This window comes from Protomyctophum parallelum (assembly GCF_964188405.1).
Source record: "Protomyctophum parallelum genome assembly, chromosome: 10".
Lineage (NCBI taxonomy): Eukaryota > Metazoa > Chordata > Actinopteri > Myctophiformes > Myctophidae > Protomyctophum > Protomyctophum parallelum.
Window position 1 is genome coordinate 18,745,388 of NC_139704.1, and position 17,654 is coordinate 18,763,041.

Sequence of the window (17,654 nt, forward strand, 5' to 3'; positions counted from 1 at the left end):
TAGACCAAAATATAAAGGTGGAACTAATGATTGATAAAGTAAGGCTGGAAAGAGTTTATGAAAATAAATCTTTAGGGGTTATAATCGACCATAAGTTCAGTTAGAAAGCCCATTTCAACTATATACGTATACGAGCTAAAGTAACAATTAAGGAGTGTTGGGATCCTACACAAAGCTAAGCATACTGTAGGCCTATAGTGTGGTACGAGGTGTATTTCCGTAGGATTTTTTTGCTAAAAGTGATTTTTTTGCTTTTTTGGCTTTCATAGGGACCAAACTGTCAGAAAATGATGGGGTTCAAATTTTCGCGACCCCCACCCCTTATTTGGGGGGTTATATCTTTTGTGACCTCCCATAATAGTATGCCAGACAATTAATGTCCGATTTTCATAATATTAGGGTTGTTTTATAGGTTTTTAAATATTCTGAGTTGATTTCTTACACTTTGAAAGTAGCCAGAATAATCTTTTCTGACTTTTGGTTGGCGTCTTTCTTCACCCGGGGCCCCCCAGAGGATATGTAGTAGCAGTGCAGCACCCTCAAGTTCTTTGACCGAAATAGTTCCCATCTAGTAATGGCAAGGTTGTTGGACCTCCATGCTCCAATGACTCCAATGGTGATGGAAGCTTGCCGTTAACAAGCTCAGGTGGAATGGAACCCATTCCAAGGTCCTTGAAGTAGTTAATGGCAGGATCATCATCATCAAGCCTCAAGTAGACACCCATGTCTTCTTGGAGATTCCAACAAATCTTCCTCCCCAGTCAGCACCAGAAAAATTGTGTAGGCCCAGGAAGAATGTCATTTTTTGCCCCATCTGACACAAGCGCTGATGAAACCAGACTCTTCAATGGTGTGTTCTCTTTGAATAGATTGCCTCCACAGTGCAACTCAATCAATTTACATTTTCAATTTTCATTTTCTCTTGACCTCAATGCAATCTCTCCTGAGAGCTGATAATGTTCTTTCCTTGAAGACCTGGAAGCTTTTGGGAAGATGTTGAGGTACTGATTCACTAGACCAGAAAGATGAGGTGTGGTAGTGACTAGTCGGTCCAGAGCTGCTTCATCTCTACTGATTCCAACCATCCCACCATGTCCCTTTAGCTTCTTGATTTCCTTCTTAAGGGCTTGATCTGTGAAGAGATGAGTGAACGGTATCTCTGACTTTGCCACAATAAATTCACCTGACTTCAGTGCGTTCCATGTTTCTGGGTCATCCTGTTCAAGAGCGTTCATTTGGGCAAGATAGACTGGCATTAGTCGAGCATATTTAAGGAGATCACGAGCAAAGAAATACTTGATGAGTTCCTCTAAGGATGACAAGTAGCCCTCCCAGTCACCTGACCGACAACAGAAAGACAAAGAGAAAAGAGAAAGACAACAGCAGCCTGGCTGATCTTTATTTAGCAGCAATATTTGCTACACTTGGGTCTGAGGCACCTTACTTTGAAAATAGCTGATCTACAAGCTCAAACTACAACCTTGTAGATCAGCTATTGTTGGCTAAAGTTCTCCTTGGAAAAGGGATGCTATGGTTCAAGTGGTTTCATGTAAAAAAATATATAAAAGTTCCTATCCCACAATGATTTGGTGGGCCCCTGACCCTGTATAGTAACTCTGAGGACCCCCTAGGGGTCATGGGCCCCCTGTGGAAGACCCCTGGTATTGGCTACTACTATTTTTTTTATATCAGAGCCCAGCTACAAATACTTTTTCCCAGTAACCTCAGCAGCCGTGGAACTCACACCAGCCGCTGGACCGGAGGGCGGGGCTGGCAGTGAGTGGCGAGATGCACAGGCCCAGGACGTGGACATCCAAGTAGTGGCAAGGTGTGTAGCCCAACAGAAGGTACCAGCATTGGCTGAACGCCGTACATGGACTCGGGGGGGTTCCCGGCCTGAGGGGGTAAGACACCAAAAGGGGTTCCCGCCCAGTGCCTGGGAGTGGGGTGGGATCTATGTTGATAAAGTAAATCAGGAAATAAAATGTAAAAATAAAGAAAACAAAACTGCTCAAGCATATGATGCACCATTGCCCAGCAAAATAACTTCCTGAAATGTATACCTTGTAGGCATAATAGCCGGCAGGACGATATCAAATCATCTTTAGTAATGTGACACTTAGGTACGTGAGCTGTGCGTGTAGTAGGGGTCTATGAAACATTTATGAGCAAGCAGGACACTGTGCAGACTGAGACTGAGCCATAACAGGTGTGCAAGCAGCAATGGGAACCATTGAGGAGGATATCTTGGAATGTCCTGTCTGCCAGGACCTTTTCACGGATCCTGTGACACTCTCATGTGGACACAATTTCTGCCTCACTTGCATCCGGAATGTCTGGGATGCAGATGTCTCCGATGCGGGGCCTTTCTTTTGTCCGGAGTGTCAGATAATGCTTCCTTCCAGCCCTACCCTGGAGATAAATACAAGCCTTCAGACAAAGGTAAAGGACTTTACCATCAACAGATCGGCAGCAATGGGACAGAAAACAGCTCCCAGTGGTACAACATCAATTTCTCCGTCTATCTGCTGTGACCATTGTATAGGGGAAAAAGCGGTTGCTGTAAGGACTTGTCTCACCTGCGATGCGTCGCTGTGCCAGGCCCATGCTCTATTGCACCAAGAGAGGGCAGCTCTGAGGGAGCACACACTGGTGGATGTGATTGAAGACCCCATGTCAATGAAATGCAGGGAGCACAGGGAGGAACTGAAGCTATTCTGTAAGGAAGAGAAGGTTCCTGTGTGCTGTTTGTGTGCCCTGGTTGGAGTTCACAAGAGCCACCAGACAGCTCAAATCCATGAGGCCTGCTCAGACTTTAAGGTGAAGTATCACTGTCAGTCTAGTAGAGATGCCATGTAACGATGTAATGATCACCAAATAATGATAATGAGGACAGAATTGTCAAAGAAATATTGACAATTTTGCATTCTTTCATATTTTGACATTCCTCATACTATTGTTCTGTCAGCCTGTTTTCTGTATGTCAATCTACTATAGGGCATGTTAGAGACCACTATGAGCCAATTGCTGAGGAGAAGAAGTGAAACGGAACATGTTATCAAAGATTTGGAGTCACTGTATGCAGAGACACTGGTACACAAGGAATATTTCCCCCACAGACGATTCATTTTATACAAGATTATACCTCCATCCCACCCCACCCAAACCATTGTTCTCAATTTCCAGAAGTCTACTGCAGATTTCCGAGAGAGGATCTCAGAAAAGTACAGTAGGATCCGGTTTGTAGTAGACGGCGATGAACGCCTGATGATGCAAATAATTGACGCAGAGGAGACATACATGACAGCGTGGCTGGACGCCCAGAGGGCCATCATGGAGGTCCATCTCAAAGACATAAACAACCTCAGAGCTGACAGCAAATCTCTACTTCAAGAGTCAAACGACTTGAAGTTCTTACAGGTATTGCAATTTACTATGCATTTATAGTTTTTGTACCTTTGTATCTCTGTTAAATTGTTAAACTTTGAATAATACAATTGTAACTAAGTATAACTTGTGTAACCTGTGGTGCCCTCGAGTGCCTCCAATGGGTAGAAGGGCTTTTAGTGGTGCTCTCTATCAAGGCATTATGTAATTCAACATGAGGTTGATCTACACGTATGTATTCATTTATTATGGACCTTTTTGAAAAATAGACCCATCCTAGATCCTACAAAATGTAAAGCCAATTATAGCTAAACAGCATTAACTACGAAAACTGTATAGGTGGAAATGGGTGTGGCCTATATAATGTGTATACTGTAGAATAGATGCATAATGTCCCAATAAATCCAGGGAGGTTCCAGTTATATGACTTATAATAGTTCAAAACGTATAGTCCATGAAAACATTAAGTGTACCACCTTGAGGTCCATAATAATAGAGAAATATTACACCACCACCATGTTTCAACTCACAAAGCCCTGATGAAGACTCCTTTGTGACTCAAAAGTCGGCGTTTTAACTTTATTAGTAGCCTACCTTGATTTTATATCCACCCTCTACTCATTTTTGTAACTTGTTTGAGTGCTCGGATCGCCACTTTTTCTTCAGCAATTTAGTTCCTTTGATCTTTTAAGCTGCACCCCCATTGAGCACCTAGTTGCTTTAATTTTTTTAGATAATATAGTATATTCAGACTTTTTCAGTTTGTAAAACTATCTATCTATGCCTTTGACAGCAAATCACAGCACACAGTCTTGGGTGAGTGGATGTATTGTTCAAGTTTTTATTTTAAAGTACGACCGTTTTCATTCATACATTATATCCTTTACCTTCTAATGATTTAATATTTTTCATTACAGCAAACCTCTGGATTTAGCACCCATCCAGGAAGTAGACAAAGATCTTTGTGATCCTGAGAGGTTGAGAACAGTCGAAAGGCTAATAGATGACCTATCCATGGCTTTGGCGCAGCACCTTCCACGGATGTGGTCATGTTAGTACAGAATAAAATATTTAAGAATTTAAAGTCAACCCTTAACATATAATTAAAGGAATTACATTAATGGGGTCATTTTTTTTTTTACAGATCTAAGTACTATGACATTAGACTCCAAGACAGCACACCCCAAACTGGAGCTGTCCCAAGACAGGAAACAGGTTCAATGGAGCAGACAGCCTCTTGGTGAAGTGCCAAGCTCTCAACCATATGACTCCCAATACAGCGTCTTAGCAGAAGAGTGCTTTACTACTGGAAAGCACTACTGGGAGGTCATTGTTCAGGAGAAACCATACTGGCTGCTTGGTATGACCACTGGCCCCCTCCCAAATAAAGATGGCACAACTGTGAATATCTCTAGTCCAGATATGAATAAGACATCCTGGTACATCTACCATGGAGACGGACAATACTTGGCTTGCCATGACGCACAGGAGAAGCAGCTACCAGCTGGTGGAAAGAGACTCAGAAAGCTGGGTATGTTCGCAGACCTTCAGAAGGGAGAGCTGTCATTCTATAATGCAGACACCCTGGCTGTGATTCACTGCTTTGCTGTGGAGTGTAAGGAGCCCCTGTACCCCGTGTTCAACCCTTGCATTGACATGAGTGGTCTTAACAGGCAGCCGCTCATCCTGCTCTGCCTGAGAGACTGTGATTGAACTCAAAACACAGCAGAAGCAAGAGAATGCAATGAATGAATGAAAACACAGCCAGGGAAAGTGGACAGATTGATAAAAAAAAAAAGGGGAAAACAATGAGTTAGATATAGCCACTTTAAAATATAATTTTGCAACACATTTTTACTCTCAGGTCACACTATAAGCTATACTGGTAAGTCGTTTGTTACATGTTTGACGTGATGGGATGATTTCATGTAATCTGTTTTTTTCCCCCCATTCTTCATTATACATAATCAAGACACAAATAGGTGACAAGTTGGGACAGATTTTAATATGCCCGTTTAATATTATGGGACTCGCTGTTGTATCGCATATTGACAGGGGTGTGATGTTTTGATTTATGCTCTGCGTATTAGTATGAAACTCGAACGGAGCTTAGTTGGTTACTAGAAGCAGACTTTGCACAACTCGGCCACTTGTTCACCTAACGGGGGTGCCCTCACTGCGCTCAAATCCGCTTCTCAAGGCCTTGTTTTAAATGTTTTTAGCCGTCCGTCAACCTATTATGAGTTTGGACTTGGTAGTGACTGAGAACGACACTTCCTCATTCCAGTGTGGCAGGGACAGTGTTAAGCAGGTGTGGTAATCTCCGAGACTATATGCCAACATATTTCCCGAAAGAAACTGTAGACTTTTCCGACACAGACCTACCATCTACTTTGTACTGTATAATAAAAGTACATGCGAGACTCACACATGTTCTATCTGTTGCTGCACTAGTGCCCCTTTGTGTGTATAGACCAGGGGTGCCCACACACAGACCCCTTTTCCACCGGTTGGTTCCCAATGGGAACCGGTTCAGTTTGTAATTTGTAATACAATAAATCATTGTCTTCGTGTAAGTACTCAATTGGGGAAGTTTAATGGTGAAGGTGATAACAATCTAATATAGGTATGGTTTTGCACACTCAATTCATATTTAACGTTTCAATTTTGGAGCTCTGGCTCATGGACTAAGAACCAAAAAGAACTGAACCGGTTCCCACTGGGAACCAACCGGTGGAAAAGGGGCCACACTTTTTTGACTTGACCTTTAAAATGGCAAGCTCAACATGATCTACCCACTCCCCAAAAATGTACGTGAGGGGGCTTTGTAATAGCGGCACTGGCGTTACATATAAGACAAACACACGTGTAATGGGAAATAGTCCGGGGAAAGTCTTTGGGTTCTTTGTAATTCACTGACTCTTGAACACAAATGCACCTTGTTGTCAATCAATCAAGTCACCTATTAATGACAGATGCCAGAAAGAGGCTTTTTGTGGATTTTGATTATTAATATATGCTTTTTATAGGCCTATTTTAATTATACCTTCTTTATGGCCATGTCATGTGGTCTACCTGCACAGCCTTTGTGATCTACTGGTAGATCACGATCTACCTTTTGGGCACCCCTGGTATAGACTATATCTGCTGTTATTTGAACTGCCTTATTCCATTACCATTTCTTCTGCACCGTATATATTTTACTCTACTGATATCATATCAGGAATATCTGACATAGCCTATCTGACCTGTTTTCTATTCTTCTTGAAAAGTGCAAATGAGGGGAGCTTGTATGAAAATGAGTTTCACCCACTTAGTCTTACACCTGTAAACCAGTGAAGAAAGGCACCCCTCTCTTCGCACAATTGTGAAGTTTACACACTAGACCTCTGTCGAAAATAGCCGATCTACAAGATCACAACACCAGTGCAAGGCGTTGTGAGTTTGCAGATGGCAGAGCTTGTAGATCTGCCATTTTGTTGGGAATGGTCCACTCAGAAAAGGGATGCTATTCAAGGGATGGTTAAGTGGTCAATGTAAAACAACAGCGCACCCTGTTGGTACCCTAAACATACGGATAGACAGACCCACATCTCAAAACAGTTTATATCACACAAAGATTTGGCAGCCAGATTATTCTATTTTATAACCCATGAATCGGGTAAGACACCATCATATTCATAATCATCGACTGCTTAATATGCTAGCTTCAGTCACTCTCTGGCCTCAAAGTCTGACAGAATATTGGGTATGTCTAAAACGGTTGTGATGGTATAGTCTGGCTTGACAGCACAGTCAGGCGGGAAGCCTCCCTTGTTGTTGATCCAAACTGTGGCTCGGACCCCTGCGTTGAAGCCACCCTGGATGTCCGTGTCCAGGGAATCTCCAACCATGACACAGTCCTGCGGCTCAACTCCTAGCAGCGTGAAGCAGTGTGTGAAGATGGAGACACAAGGTTTCTCCTCGGCATGCTCTCCTCCCACCACAATGGCATCGAATAACTCCTCGCACCCCACTGCCACCACCTTCTCCCGTTGTGTCCGAGTTTCCCCGTTGGTCAGCAGAAGCAGTTTGTACCTGGACCTGAGTTCCTTCAGCAAGCCGAGTATTTCAGTTGATAGACCGAGTTGCTCCAGGCGACTGCGTTTCCACAGGTAGTAGCACTCGCTGGCCAAGGAGGATGATGGACAACTGCCTGCATGTGACTGAATGCTTTCCTCCCAGTGGCCCACTCGCACCTCATCTATGGATTTGCCATCAGTGGGATCAAACCTCTCACGAAGAAGCTCCTCTTTGAACGTGTCACAAATTTGACTGATGGCGGTGTCACCGTGGCCAACAAGCGTGGTCTTCAAAAGTCGGCTCACCTTTTGTATTGCTATTCGACCTGCGGCTGCTGTATCGATGAGTGTGTTGTCCAAATCAAACAATATCGCCCTGACAGGTTTATATTCCATTTTTACATGAGCTTCTACAGAAGTATTTAAATGCGGAATGAATTAATGTGATCGGGCGGTGTTTCTTAAGTTTCAACCAAATCATACCTCAGTGGTGGTGGTGGTATGAGTCGGAGTCCTTGTGTGAGTTGTCTCGCACATTTGCTTCCTTGTTTACCTTCTCTCTGTCTACTTGACTGTGATCTTGCAGTTGCGCGTCGCCCCGTTCCATTGGTTTATTTGTTTTAAAAGCTCAACTCCGTTTGTGCTTTTCTCTCTGTTTTCACCGTAGGTGAACCGCGTGAACTACCGCCCTATAACTACTAACAACTGAGTAACAAGTATGTTTTTACTACATATTGATTTAATGACATCATCCACATGTCTAAACCAAACCGCTACCACGTGACGCTGACGACAGTCGAAAATTGTGTTATGGGAGTTGTAGTACAAGGGGTAGAATGGAGGGGGTGCATGTTACGTTTCTCCACTAGAGGGCGCCAGAGGTTCAACCAAGTGAATTTACCTTGCCATTTGAGTTGGGGTAATCACTACTATCATCTTTCCATGCTTGGCTGTAATCTGTTGGCTGCCAGTGCCATGTTTGTTTAAAGTGCTCTAAACAAGCATTAAGAATCACACTCATGTGAAGTGAGAGGCTTACATCGTCATTTACTAGGCCTAAGTACTGTAACTCGTAACTAAAGATGTCAAATAATTGTAGTGAAGTAAAAAGTAAATACAAAAAAATTGCCTCTGATTTGTTGTGGACTTAAGTATTCAGCACTTGAGTAAAGGTACGGTATTAGGTATTTCAACAGCCATTGAATCAAGAAAGGAAAATGTTATTTTCTATTAATTATAGAAAATCTAGAGATGAGCAGTCATTCTGGGATTCAATTCAAATGCATCTTCAATAACAAAATAACAGAGAATAAAAATAACCACCAAATAATTGTGGAAATCACTAAACCAGCTAGGATGCAATCACAAACTCAAGACAAAATCATGAATCTGAATATTGGTACTGAACTGATAAGAACTGATATTCTTTGTTTTCAATAGGAAAAAAAATCACACTTGTCTTGTGTGAAGTGACTAAGTGAGGGGCACCTCACTTCTTTAAACGTACATATACTCTATTGTTTGTTTAACATATGGGTTGGTGAACCAATAAGGAGCCGGTGTCGGTTTCCAGCACTAGTTTGAATCCGCTCCTCCATATGCCTTGAAAAGCTCTCGGGATTTCCAGCTAGGATATCGGAAGAAGGGCCGGATTAATCCTTTGTGGTGTTATTTACCAACTGAAAGGAATTCAGACTTCTTTCAAAGAGGTAGCCCTCAAACTGTCTAATAGTCTCATGTCCTCCCGGGAAGTAATCCCTTAAAGCTGCTATATATATGTAAGCAATAATATGTCAACATTTTAATGACCTTTTTATTTTTTTATTTTTTGGTATTCAGACAGCCAGCAATGGGTAGTAAGCTCCCCCCCAAAAAATGGTCTCTGTGACACATCTAGGGGCCGCAATCTGCATTCAAAGATTTTCCTAGAAGCTTTGTCATTGGTCGATTTGCCTGTCTGCTTCCTGATTGGTTAATCATTGCGAGGTTTTTTTTTTTACCAATGACAAAGTTTCTAGGAACATCTTTGACTGCGGATTGTGGCCCCTAGATGTGTCACAGAGACTACATTTGTTTTGGGAGCGTTCTACCCATTGCTGGCTGTCTGAATACCAAAAAAATAAAAAGGTAATTAAAATGTTGTATTATTGTTTATAACAGCTTTAAAGGGACATTTTACCGCTGGAAGAAACTGCAGTCACCCAATGTTAATAGTATTTGTAGTAGATAACAGTAGCACAATTTGAAATTTGCACCCTATGGCCAGAAAGATAATGAAGTCTGTGTGTTTGACTAGGGTTTGACTGCATTGCTGAATTCCTACAATGACCATAATGTTTACAATATTTCAATGGCATCATGACTAAAATATCTAAAAACACACATTACATGCATAAAGACCACAGGAAAGTGTTTCTTTGTGTACTAATCATAATTAAAATAAGATCTGATGGCAAAAGTGGTGAAGTGGTCCTTTAATAACAAGAGGTTTGTGCCCACTGCCCATGTATGGATGTATCTGTCAGTGCTTGAACCTTTAATTAATATGCCCATATATAGGGATTGCTGATATCATCAGTAATGCACAGTCCATATCTGGGCCTAACTGAATTGGGAACTCCTTATATGGTTATGGCTGAGTCATCATAGTGACACGAGCGTGGTGACGTGCTCAGAGCAAATAAGCCCTATTGCCTATTTTATACTTAGGCTATTCAAAAATACTGCATTGTGAGCTTGTATATTTGGCTATTATTGGCAGATTCTAAAATATAATATACACGTACATACTGTATACTTATACTAAAGTATTTTTTTTTAATACAGGCCTTTACTTGTATTTGAACATTGTGGTATTACTACTTTTAGTGAGGTTTAAAAAAAAAGTTGTCTACCACCACTGGAGTTAGATGTGTAATCACTCTCAATAAGAACACACAAAGGTCTCAACTTGCAGTCAGTCCTGTTCAAAACTCTACAAATTCATAATTGTCAATATAAACATCCGTTTACTGAATTCCTCTTCTATATAACCGTTACTCATACATCATACAGTAAATCACAAGGCATGGCTGCAAAAGCAAGAGATCTCTCAAAATAAAAACTAATACGCCAGCATCAGGAATGAACATTTCGTTCCTGATGGAGATACATTTCGAGAGATCTCTTTCTTCCGCAGCCATGTCTTGTGATTTATGTTGTATGGGTATCATCACTCTCCATCTCCATCCATTATTCTATCTATCTGGCTGTGCGCCAATGGAGGCCCACGTCCGCGGGAGGAGGCCATTTCATAGAACAGCACATAGGCCTCGAAACTGCACACCTGCTTGCACAATACTCTAGCCGTTACTCTGGAGTCATCGAAAGTGTACCATTGTCCTGAGGCAGGGTTGCGGCAGTAGGCTGTATAGTGACCGTTGTTTCTGGTGGTGCCCGAGTGGGTGGACACTGCATGTAGATTGTACACTACTTCATCTATGCTGCATGCAGAGGCAAACTCCCGCAGATCAAGGTTTTGTACAGGGAAGCTGACAAAAGTTTTCAGCTTGCTGCTTGTCGTTCTGCGGCCCCCGGAGAACCGTTTCAGGTGAAGTACTAATATCTTGGGGAATTTCTGTACTGTGAACTTTTTAGAGCAGCTACTCTTGGCTTTACAGTTGGAGCATGTTGGCTTCTCATCCCCATCGAGGACGTCCTCGTTGGTGAAGAGCCGCATGCAGTCCATCAGGCTGACCATAGAACCCTCTGCGATGGGTAGAGAGAGAGTCCAAAAGGGGTCAAAGACGGTGGCGCAGAAACCACATTTGCTGCAGGTCAGGGAGCTCTTCAGTTGGCCCGCAAAAAGGTCAACTATCTTACTGTTCTCTCTCTCAAGGTATTTACTCCACATCTTCTTCCCTTTCTCCTCATCTGGCAGGTGGTCAAAGTCCTCTGCATCGCTGGCATTTGGTCCGACTGTGACCCTGTTGACCTCGTTGTGCAGCCCGTCCAGAAGGTAATGAAGAAACTCATGTGCATCGTGTTGGTTGAGTCCCTCAAATATGGGGGCAAATTTCTTGAACTGAACTTTGAACTCGAAGGGGCTAACAACCTTGCTGCTGCTGCATGACGTCCACATGGTGTGTATCAGCTTGGCGAATTCATTCATAAGGACTGTGTTGTTGTTGATGCTGCTGCTGTTAAGGTCTCTGTTGTAGTTGTCCATGCAGTAGTCCTGTAGGCTCTGTGTGTTACTGAGACACTGCAGGATGCTGTTCATGAAACAAGTATTTCCCAGGTTCCTTAACCCCACCAATCCCTGGGCACTGTTTGAGTGTACGGAGTCCTTGGTGGGGGAGGTGGACTGGGCTGAGGCAGAGAAAAAAGGGTATGGTTGGTAGCGGGCACAACTCCGCCTTAGCGCTGGGATAGATCTGACCGGTTGGCCCGTCTTGGTGTGCCTCCGAGGCCGAGGGTATGACTTCTGCATGGAACGACCATAGCTAAATCCGTTGTGGAGTGATCCGAGGAGGCTAGACATAGTTGTATAGACGGAATGAGAGCAACAAGTGTTGTAGATTAAAGATATGTCTACCTTTCATAGGCTGCCTGAGCTCTGGTCTGACATCACACACAACACAAACCGTTGCCGTTGGTATATCCTGAATTTGGCATATTGTATGCCACTAGTCACCGCCATCTAAAATGAATTTACTATTTTGAAAATCTGTGTGTGTCAATGTGTGGTGTATCTGTCCTTTGCGTATCTTGAGGACAATTATATACCGGTATTAGCATAAACTCACAGACCTGTGATGTATACTTCCTTTTTGAGGGGCGCTAGCCACTCCTATGTCCAGCTTTTAGTGTGTGCAAACACAAACATTGCGTATAACACAAACATTGAAGACGAAGGTTAGGACGCAAATTCTGATTTGGCCGGAATGAGATGATGTATGATGCTGTACAATGATTCACACGGATGTGATTTTTACATTAAAATATTGGTTAATGAGAGGATGGGGCCAATTGGCCAGCTGGCGCCCAGACCAAGGCTCTGACTCAGACATAACCATAAACAAACACAATATGGTTGTCCATATATGGATCTCCAGTTGTTCAGAACAGCCGATCCGATGGATATGCCCATATATTACAGAGATCTCCATACAGTATATGGGCATAAAAGAGACACAAACAATGTCTACTCCAGAGTACAAAACTCTGATGCTGGCATTCAAAGCAACCAAAGGTTTGGCTCCCCCATATCTTGCAAGTCTGATCGCACCCTACAAACCGATCTGAGCGCACCCCAGCCGACGCAGGGAAGCTGGAACCTTCGCTAAAAACGCCGGAATAACGCTCCACACGTCCCAAACTCTTCTCCCTTCTGGCTCCAAAACTATGGAATGCACTTCCCATTGCAATCAGAACTGCAGACTCACTACAGGCATAGGCTCAACTTGTGTAACTTAAATAGCACTTTATGTAGACATAACACTATATAATGTATACACTTATAGTTTCATTAGATATTCCACTGTTAGGTTCTTGACTTGCGTATGATTCATGATGACTCTTTTTATGTATTTGATGTATTACCATGTTTTTCTTTGTTCTTGCTTACTCTGGATTAAGAGTGTCTGCTAAATGCCTAAATTGTATATGACTCAGAGTCAATATTGGTCGGATGGGCGGTGCAACGTAAATTGGGGAAAGGTTTCAGCGCATCTGAGCACCGTTGATTATACATTTTTGAGGGGCGCTAGCCCCTCCGATTTCCAGCTTTCCGGGTTTGTGTGAACACAAACATTGGCTTGTGATTGGCTGATCACCCCATAGCGATTATTTTATTGGCTGAGCAAAGTACATATTGAAGTGAGGTCAGAAAAGTGAAGACGAAAAATTGTGATTGGCCAGAATGAGATGATGTATGATGATAGTGAGTGCCCCTCACTTCACACAGGTGTGAGTTTTGTATAAAAAGTTAAATATTTAAAAAATATATATGTTGGAAAAAAAATTATGAAGGCCTTGACCTACTGGCAGCGTGCCCAAGACATTTGGCACTGATTATTCTGGGGTTTGAGAGATTAGCCCTGGACAAACACTGTGAAAGGAAGTGGCTGATGACTTCATGGATTTCTGAGGGGAGTGGGGACACATGCTCATTTGCAACCTCCCTAATGATCCAAGCCAGCCATTATGGGTTATTGGCGACGGAAGGGAAGGGACTACAGTGGAATTGTCCGCAGTCCGCACAACCAAAATAGGGATAAAAGGGGGATCAAAATCTGCAAAGTAAGTGTATTTCCATCTGAAATGTAGTGGGGTAATACTTCCACCACAGCAAGCAGGTCAGTTTCATTAGTCAGTGAAACCCATGCCCCTGTATTCACCATTCTTCCTGATCTCATCCAGCACCCTCTTAGTTTCATCCTCCAGAAGTCGTATATCATCCATGGACAGGTCGATCCATTTGTCAATCCAGCAAAAAAGTTGTCTATGAAAGATGGTAAACATGCGCTTTTCTTGCTTCTGTATATAGTTCTCCACCTTAGTTTGAAATCCACGCCATTTGAAGTGGACTGTGACTAGCTTATAGGCACACATATGAGGACGACTGGGGTCGCTTGCAGCTTCTTTCTTCCAGTCAGGTCCCAGGGGGCTTCTCCCTGTCTTCTCAGACTTGAATATAGCAGGATCTGTATCAGGGTCGTAGTCCCCTGTTGATACCTGATTTTTGTCAGCAATGTTGATGTGAACAACTTCAGCTTTCTTCCATTCCTTTGCATCTAATCCGTGAACATTGTCCTCCTCTCCCATATCAGGCTTGTGCATTGTCTCAATCTTAATTAAAAAGTTGTCCTTCATGTACTCATTTGTAATAATGGTCCGGCAATTAGGGTACGCATTCCAGGCCTCCTCGTGGCAAATAAGAGAACCTCTTGGTGCAACCATAGTGATTAATTTAGGCAATTTACAATTCATGTGGTAGATCTTGTGTGTGTACTGTCCTGACTCGCCATCTTTTTCATAGGGCTCGTTGACCAACACTTCCACGCCTTGTCCTGCGCCTGTCTCTTGCTTACTTGCCTCTGCGATCGCGTATAGCTGGCCCACCCGGTACTCCTCTACCGAAATGGGTAAGACGATTCGAAATTCCCTAACGAGCATGGTGACTTGTGGAATGGTGGTATGCAGAACAGTGTAAATACAACACCTCTTCAACTTGACAGCCGTTGAGACAAGAAAACTATAGTTCTACAGAATATCTAGCTACGCGTCTAATGGTATCAACACCCTCCAACACCTTATAGGCTGACCAAGCTCTGATCTAACATCACACACAACACAAACCATTGTCTAACAATGCCAATTTTTGCAGGGGTGTCCTGAATTTGAAATGGTATGTCCTCCAAACAGAGATGCCTGTGTGTTGTGTTGACCGGCCCCTACCACCGGTTTGGTTGTTGTACTAGCAGTAACTATGTACTGTAGTATGGCTAAAATGGACAATGATAAGATTGTTGAGGGGCGCTAGCTAGCCCCTCCTATGCCCAGCTTTGTGCATCTGTGTGTACCCCATAGTGATGATTAGATTGGCTGAGCACTGCATGTGATGTATGATGATGTATGATCATAAGAATGCCCCTCACTTCACACAAGTGTGATTTATTTTTGAGGGGTGCTAAATTGCTAACCCCTCTTATGTTTACATATATATATATAGCTCATGGCCCACCAAAGAGGGTCCATTTGGTTACTGAACTGAAAATATTATAAGTCATTACTTGCGCAAGCAGAGCGTGCAAGTCATGTTTTTTTGGCATTGGTGTCAGATTACGTATTGTATACATAGGGGCATTACCTTTAATCCACCCGACACTGAAACATATCATTATTAAGTCACCATCAAGAGCCAGTTATACCATGACATCATACGCAGGTAACGACCCAAGTAACCACAGTATACTGCTAATCAATTTACAAATTACATATACATATACCGTATATTACCAAATAGTAATAGAGGACTGGCATCATAGACTGGCCACATGAAGCCACACCATTAATTGGACCCAGTCTGGTTTAACCCAGAATTGAACTTTAAGAATGCCAGTTAAATAAATGGCAACCGAAGAAAAGATTATATTCTCCATTGAACAGAATACAATTACAATGTTTCTAATAAGCAATTGGCATTGAAGAGCAAAAGTTTTAACATTTGGACACTAATTTGGACTACTGAAAATGGGGCTTTAAATATTTTAAAACGCTCAAAATATACGTGTAAAAATTAGTGGAGGTATTCTACTATATATATTCTCTGTACTCTGATATATCAGCTCGAGAGTGATTCTAGCTCTGCCCCTGGTCAGGTGAAAATGAGCAGCTATCTATGTTCCTTGGGTTCTAGGTTCCACGTTTACAACCCTAACCTCAAGGTAAGCGGGGACCATAGAACCCAGGGAACATAGGGGATGACACCACTTTGAGTATAGGTGAGACACGTGGTTGTCTATACCTTCCGTAGTCCAAACCGTAGGGGTTGTTACAGTCTAAACCAACCTCACTGACTTAACAGCTTAAACCTTCTATATTCTTAGTCAAACGGACCTGAGTTACAACTGTACTAATTTTGGATGAATAGGCATAAATTATCACTCACATCCATTGGCATCAGAAATGAGGAAATGGAATGGAAAGGGAGACAGGAACCGGTGGGAGAAACAGATCTTGATAAGAAAGTGGGGATGGATCAGTCACACCCTGAGGAAACCGGCAGCTATAGTACTACATGCCAGGCAGCCCCTGACTTGGAGCCCCCAGGCAGGCCCTGACTTGGAACCCCCAGGCAGGCCCTGACTTGGAACCCCCAGGCAGCCCCTGACTTGGAGCCCCCAGGCAGGCCCTGACTTGGAACCCCCAGGCAGGCCCTGACTTGGAACCCCCAGGCAGGCCCTGACTTGGAGCCCCCAGGCAGGCCCTGACTTGGAACCCCCAGGCAGGCCCTGACTTGGAACCCCCAGGCAGGTGAAGCGAAGATAGGGCGGCCTAAAGAACACCTTGAGGCGAGACACTGAGGTGGAGCTGAAGAGACGGGGAACCAGCTGGAGAGAGGCAGAAAAGACAGCCCAAAGCTGTGTTGGATGGAGATGAGTCACCATCCATTGGCTGTTCAACTAATCTGTGATGGCTTGAAGGTAAATGAGGGCAGTGCCTAATACCTTGCCATTAATAACATAACATAATACAGGTTCCAGTTGGGGGATGCCATGCGGATTCATGCATGCAGAGAAGCAACAGTACAGGAGAGCATAGCATTTAGAAAGAGAACGTTTCCACCATTGTAAGTAATAGCTGAAAACCTTATAAGATATTGCACCACCAGTTGGCAGTCGCTCGTTCTAAATTGGTACTGCACTACTGCACAACAACAGGTACTTTAATTGTAACTAACTACCATACTAAAAAAGACAATTCAAACTTAACCGCAAAAAAACGTAAAAAAAACATTGCCAATCATCATATTAAAGTTTCAAATGCAGTACCGGTTTGTCAGCAGGTGCTATGACGTCAGTACCCATGTCAGAGTACCCGGAGGCCAGTTTATGATGTCATCAGTCACGTTTGACACCAACTAGGGAGATTTCGGGATCTCCGTATAGACACACACATCTCCAGATACCGGTATTTAGAGAGAATATAGTAATAGCATAACAGTAATGGCTGTTGTTGGCCTGGTTGGCAATACTTCTGAGGCTGGGTTTGCTCAGAAGCCAAACCCAGCCTCATTCGTTCATCTCATACTGTAAAGCTTAAACTGGAGCTAATTTCAAGTGTATCAGAATTGAGTATGGATTTGCTCGTGTTCAGTGCATATTGACTGGGTAGATCTGGTATTGGTATATGGTGATCCAGATGTGCTGGGTTGATGTATCAGGACACACAGCTCATCTCACCAGAGCCACATGCATTAGTGTATGTCGTGTATGTAGTTGCGAACGCAGTGAGCCACTTACTATGAGACCCTGCTGCTCATGTCTGTGTGTCTGTCCCGCTGTGACAACACCCGCCCGCCACCAGAGGGCGCAGCTGTAGCACACACACACACACACACACACACACAGGGCGCAGCTGTAGCACACACACACACACACACACACACACACACACACACACACACACACACACACACACACACAACCACACACACACGAG

The 17,654-nt window shown here is 43.3% G+C and overlaps 4 protein-coding genes across 4 annotated transcripts; 1 reads left to right on the forward strand and 3 right to left on the reverse strand.

Annotated features, from left to right (window-relative positions):
• Positions 1 to 2,223: 2,223 nt before the first annotated feature.
• LOC310865707 (E3 ubiquitin/ISG15 ligase TRIM25) lies at positions 2,224 to 6,490 on the forward strand (the record flags this gene model as incomplete). Its single annotated transcript, XM_083774919.1, has 6 exons — positions 2,224 to 2,820; positions 2,998 to 3,093; positions 3,187 to 3,420; positions 4,297 to 4,438; positions 4,532 to 5,700; positions 6,363 to 6,490. The coding sequence occupies 5 exons, from the start codon at positions 2,224 to 2,226 to the stop codon at positions 5,098 to 5,100; spliced, it is 1,638 nt and encodes a 545-aa protein (XP_083631045.1). The 3' UTR covers positions 5,101 to 5,700; positions 6,363 to 6,490.
• On the reverse strand, positions 6,135 to 8,194 carry nanp (N-acetylneuraminic acid phosphatase). Its single transcript, XM_083774218.1, has one exon. The coding sequence runs from the start codon at positions 7,842 to 7,844 to the stop codon at positions 7,101 to 7,103; it is 744 nt and encodes a 247-aa protein (XP_083630344.1). The 5' UTR covers positions 7,845 to 8,194; the 3' UTR covers positions 6,135 to 7,100.
• Positions 8,195 to 10,659: 2,465 nt separating this feature from the next.
• Positions 10,660 to 11,919, reverse strand: LOC310865708 (ubiquitin carboxyl-terminal hydrolase 2-like; the record flags this gene model as incomplete). Its single annotated transcript, XM_083774920.1, has 1 exon — positions 10,660 to 11,919. The coding sequence occupies one exon, from the start codon at positions 11,917 to 11,919 to the stop codon at positions 10,660 to 10,662; it is 1,260 nt and encodes a 419-aa protein (XP_083631046.1).
• Positions 11,920 to 13,796: 1,877 nt separating this feature from the next.
• Positions 13,797 to 14,606, reverse strand: LOC310865709 (phosphatidylinositol transfer protein beta isoform-like; the record flags this gene model as incomplete). Its single annotated transcript, XM_083774921.1, has 1 exon — positions 13,797 to 14,606. The coding sequence occupies one exon, from the start codon at positions 14,604 to 14,606 to the stop codon at positions 13,797 to 13,799; it is 810 nt and encodes a 269-aa protein (XP_083631047.1).
• Positions 14,607 to 17,654: the final 3,048 nt, after the last annotated feature.

Bases quoted from the DNA above. Each gene is read 5' to 3' on its own strand.
- nanp (XM_083774218.1), bottom strand. From the start codon at position 7,844: ATGGAATATAAACCTGTCAGGGCGATATTGTTTGATTTGGACAACACA.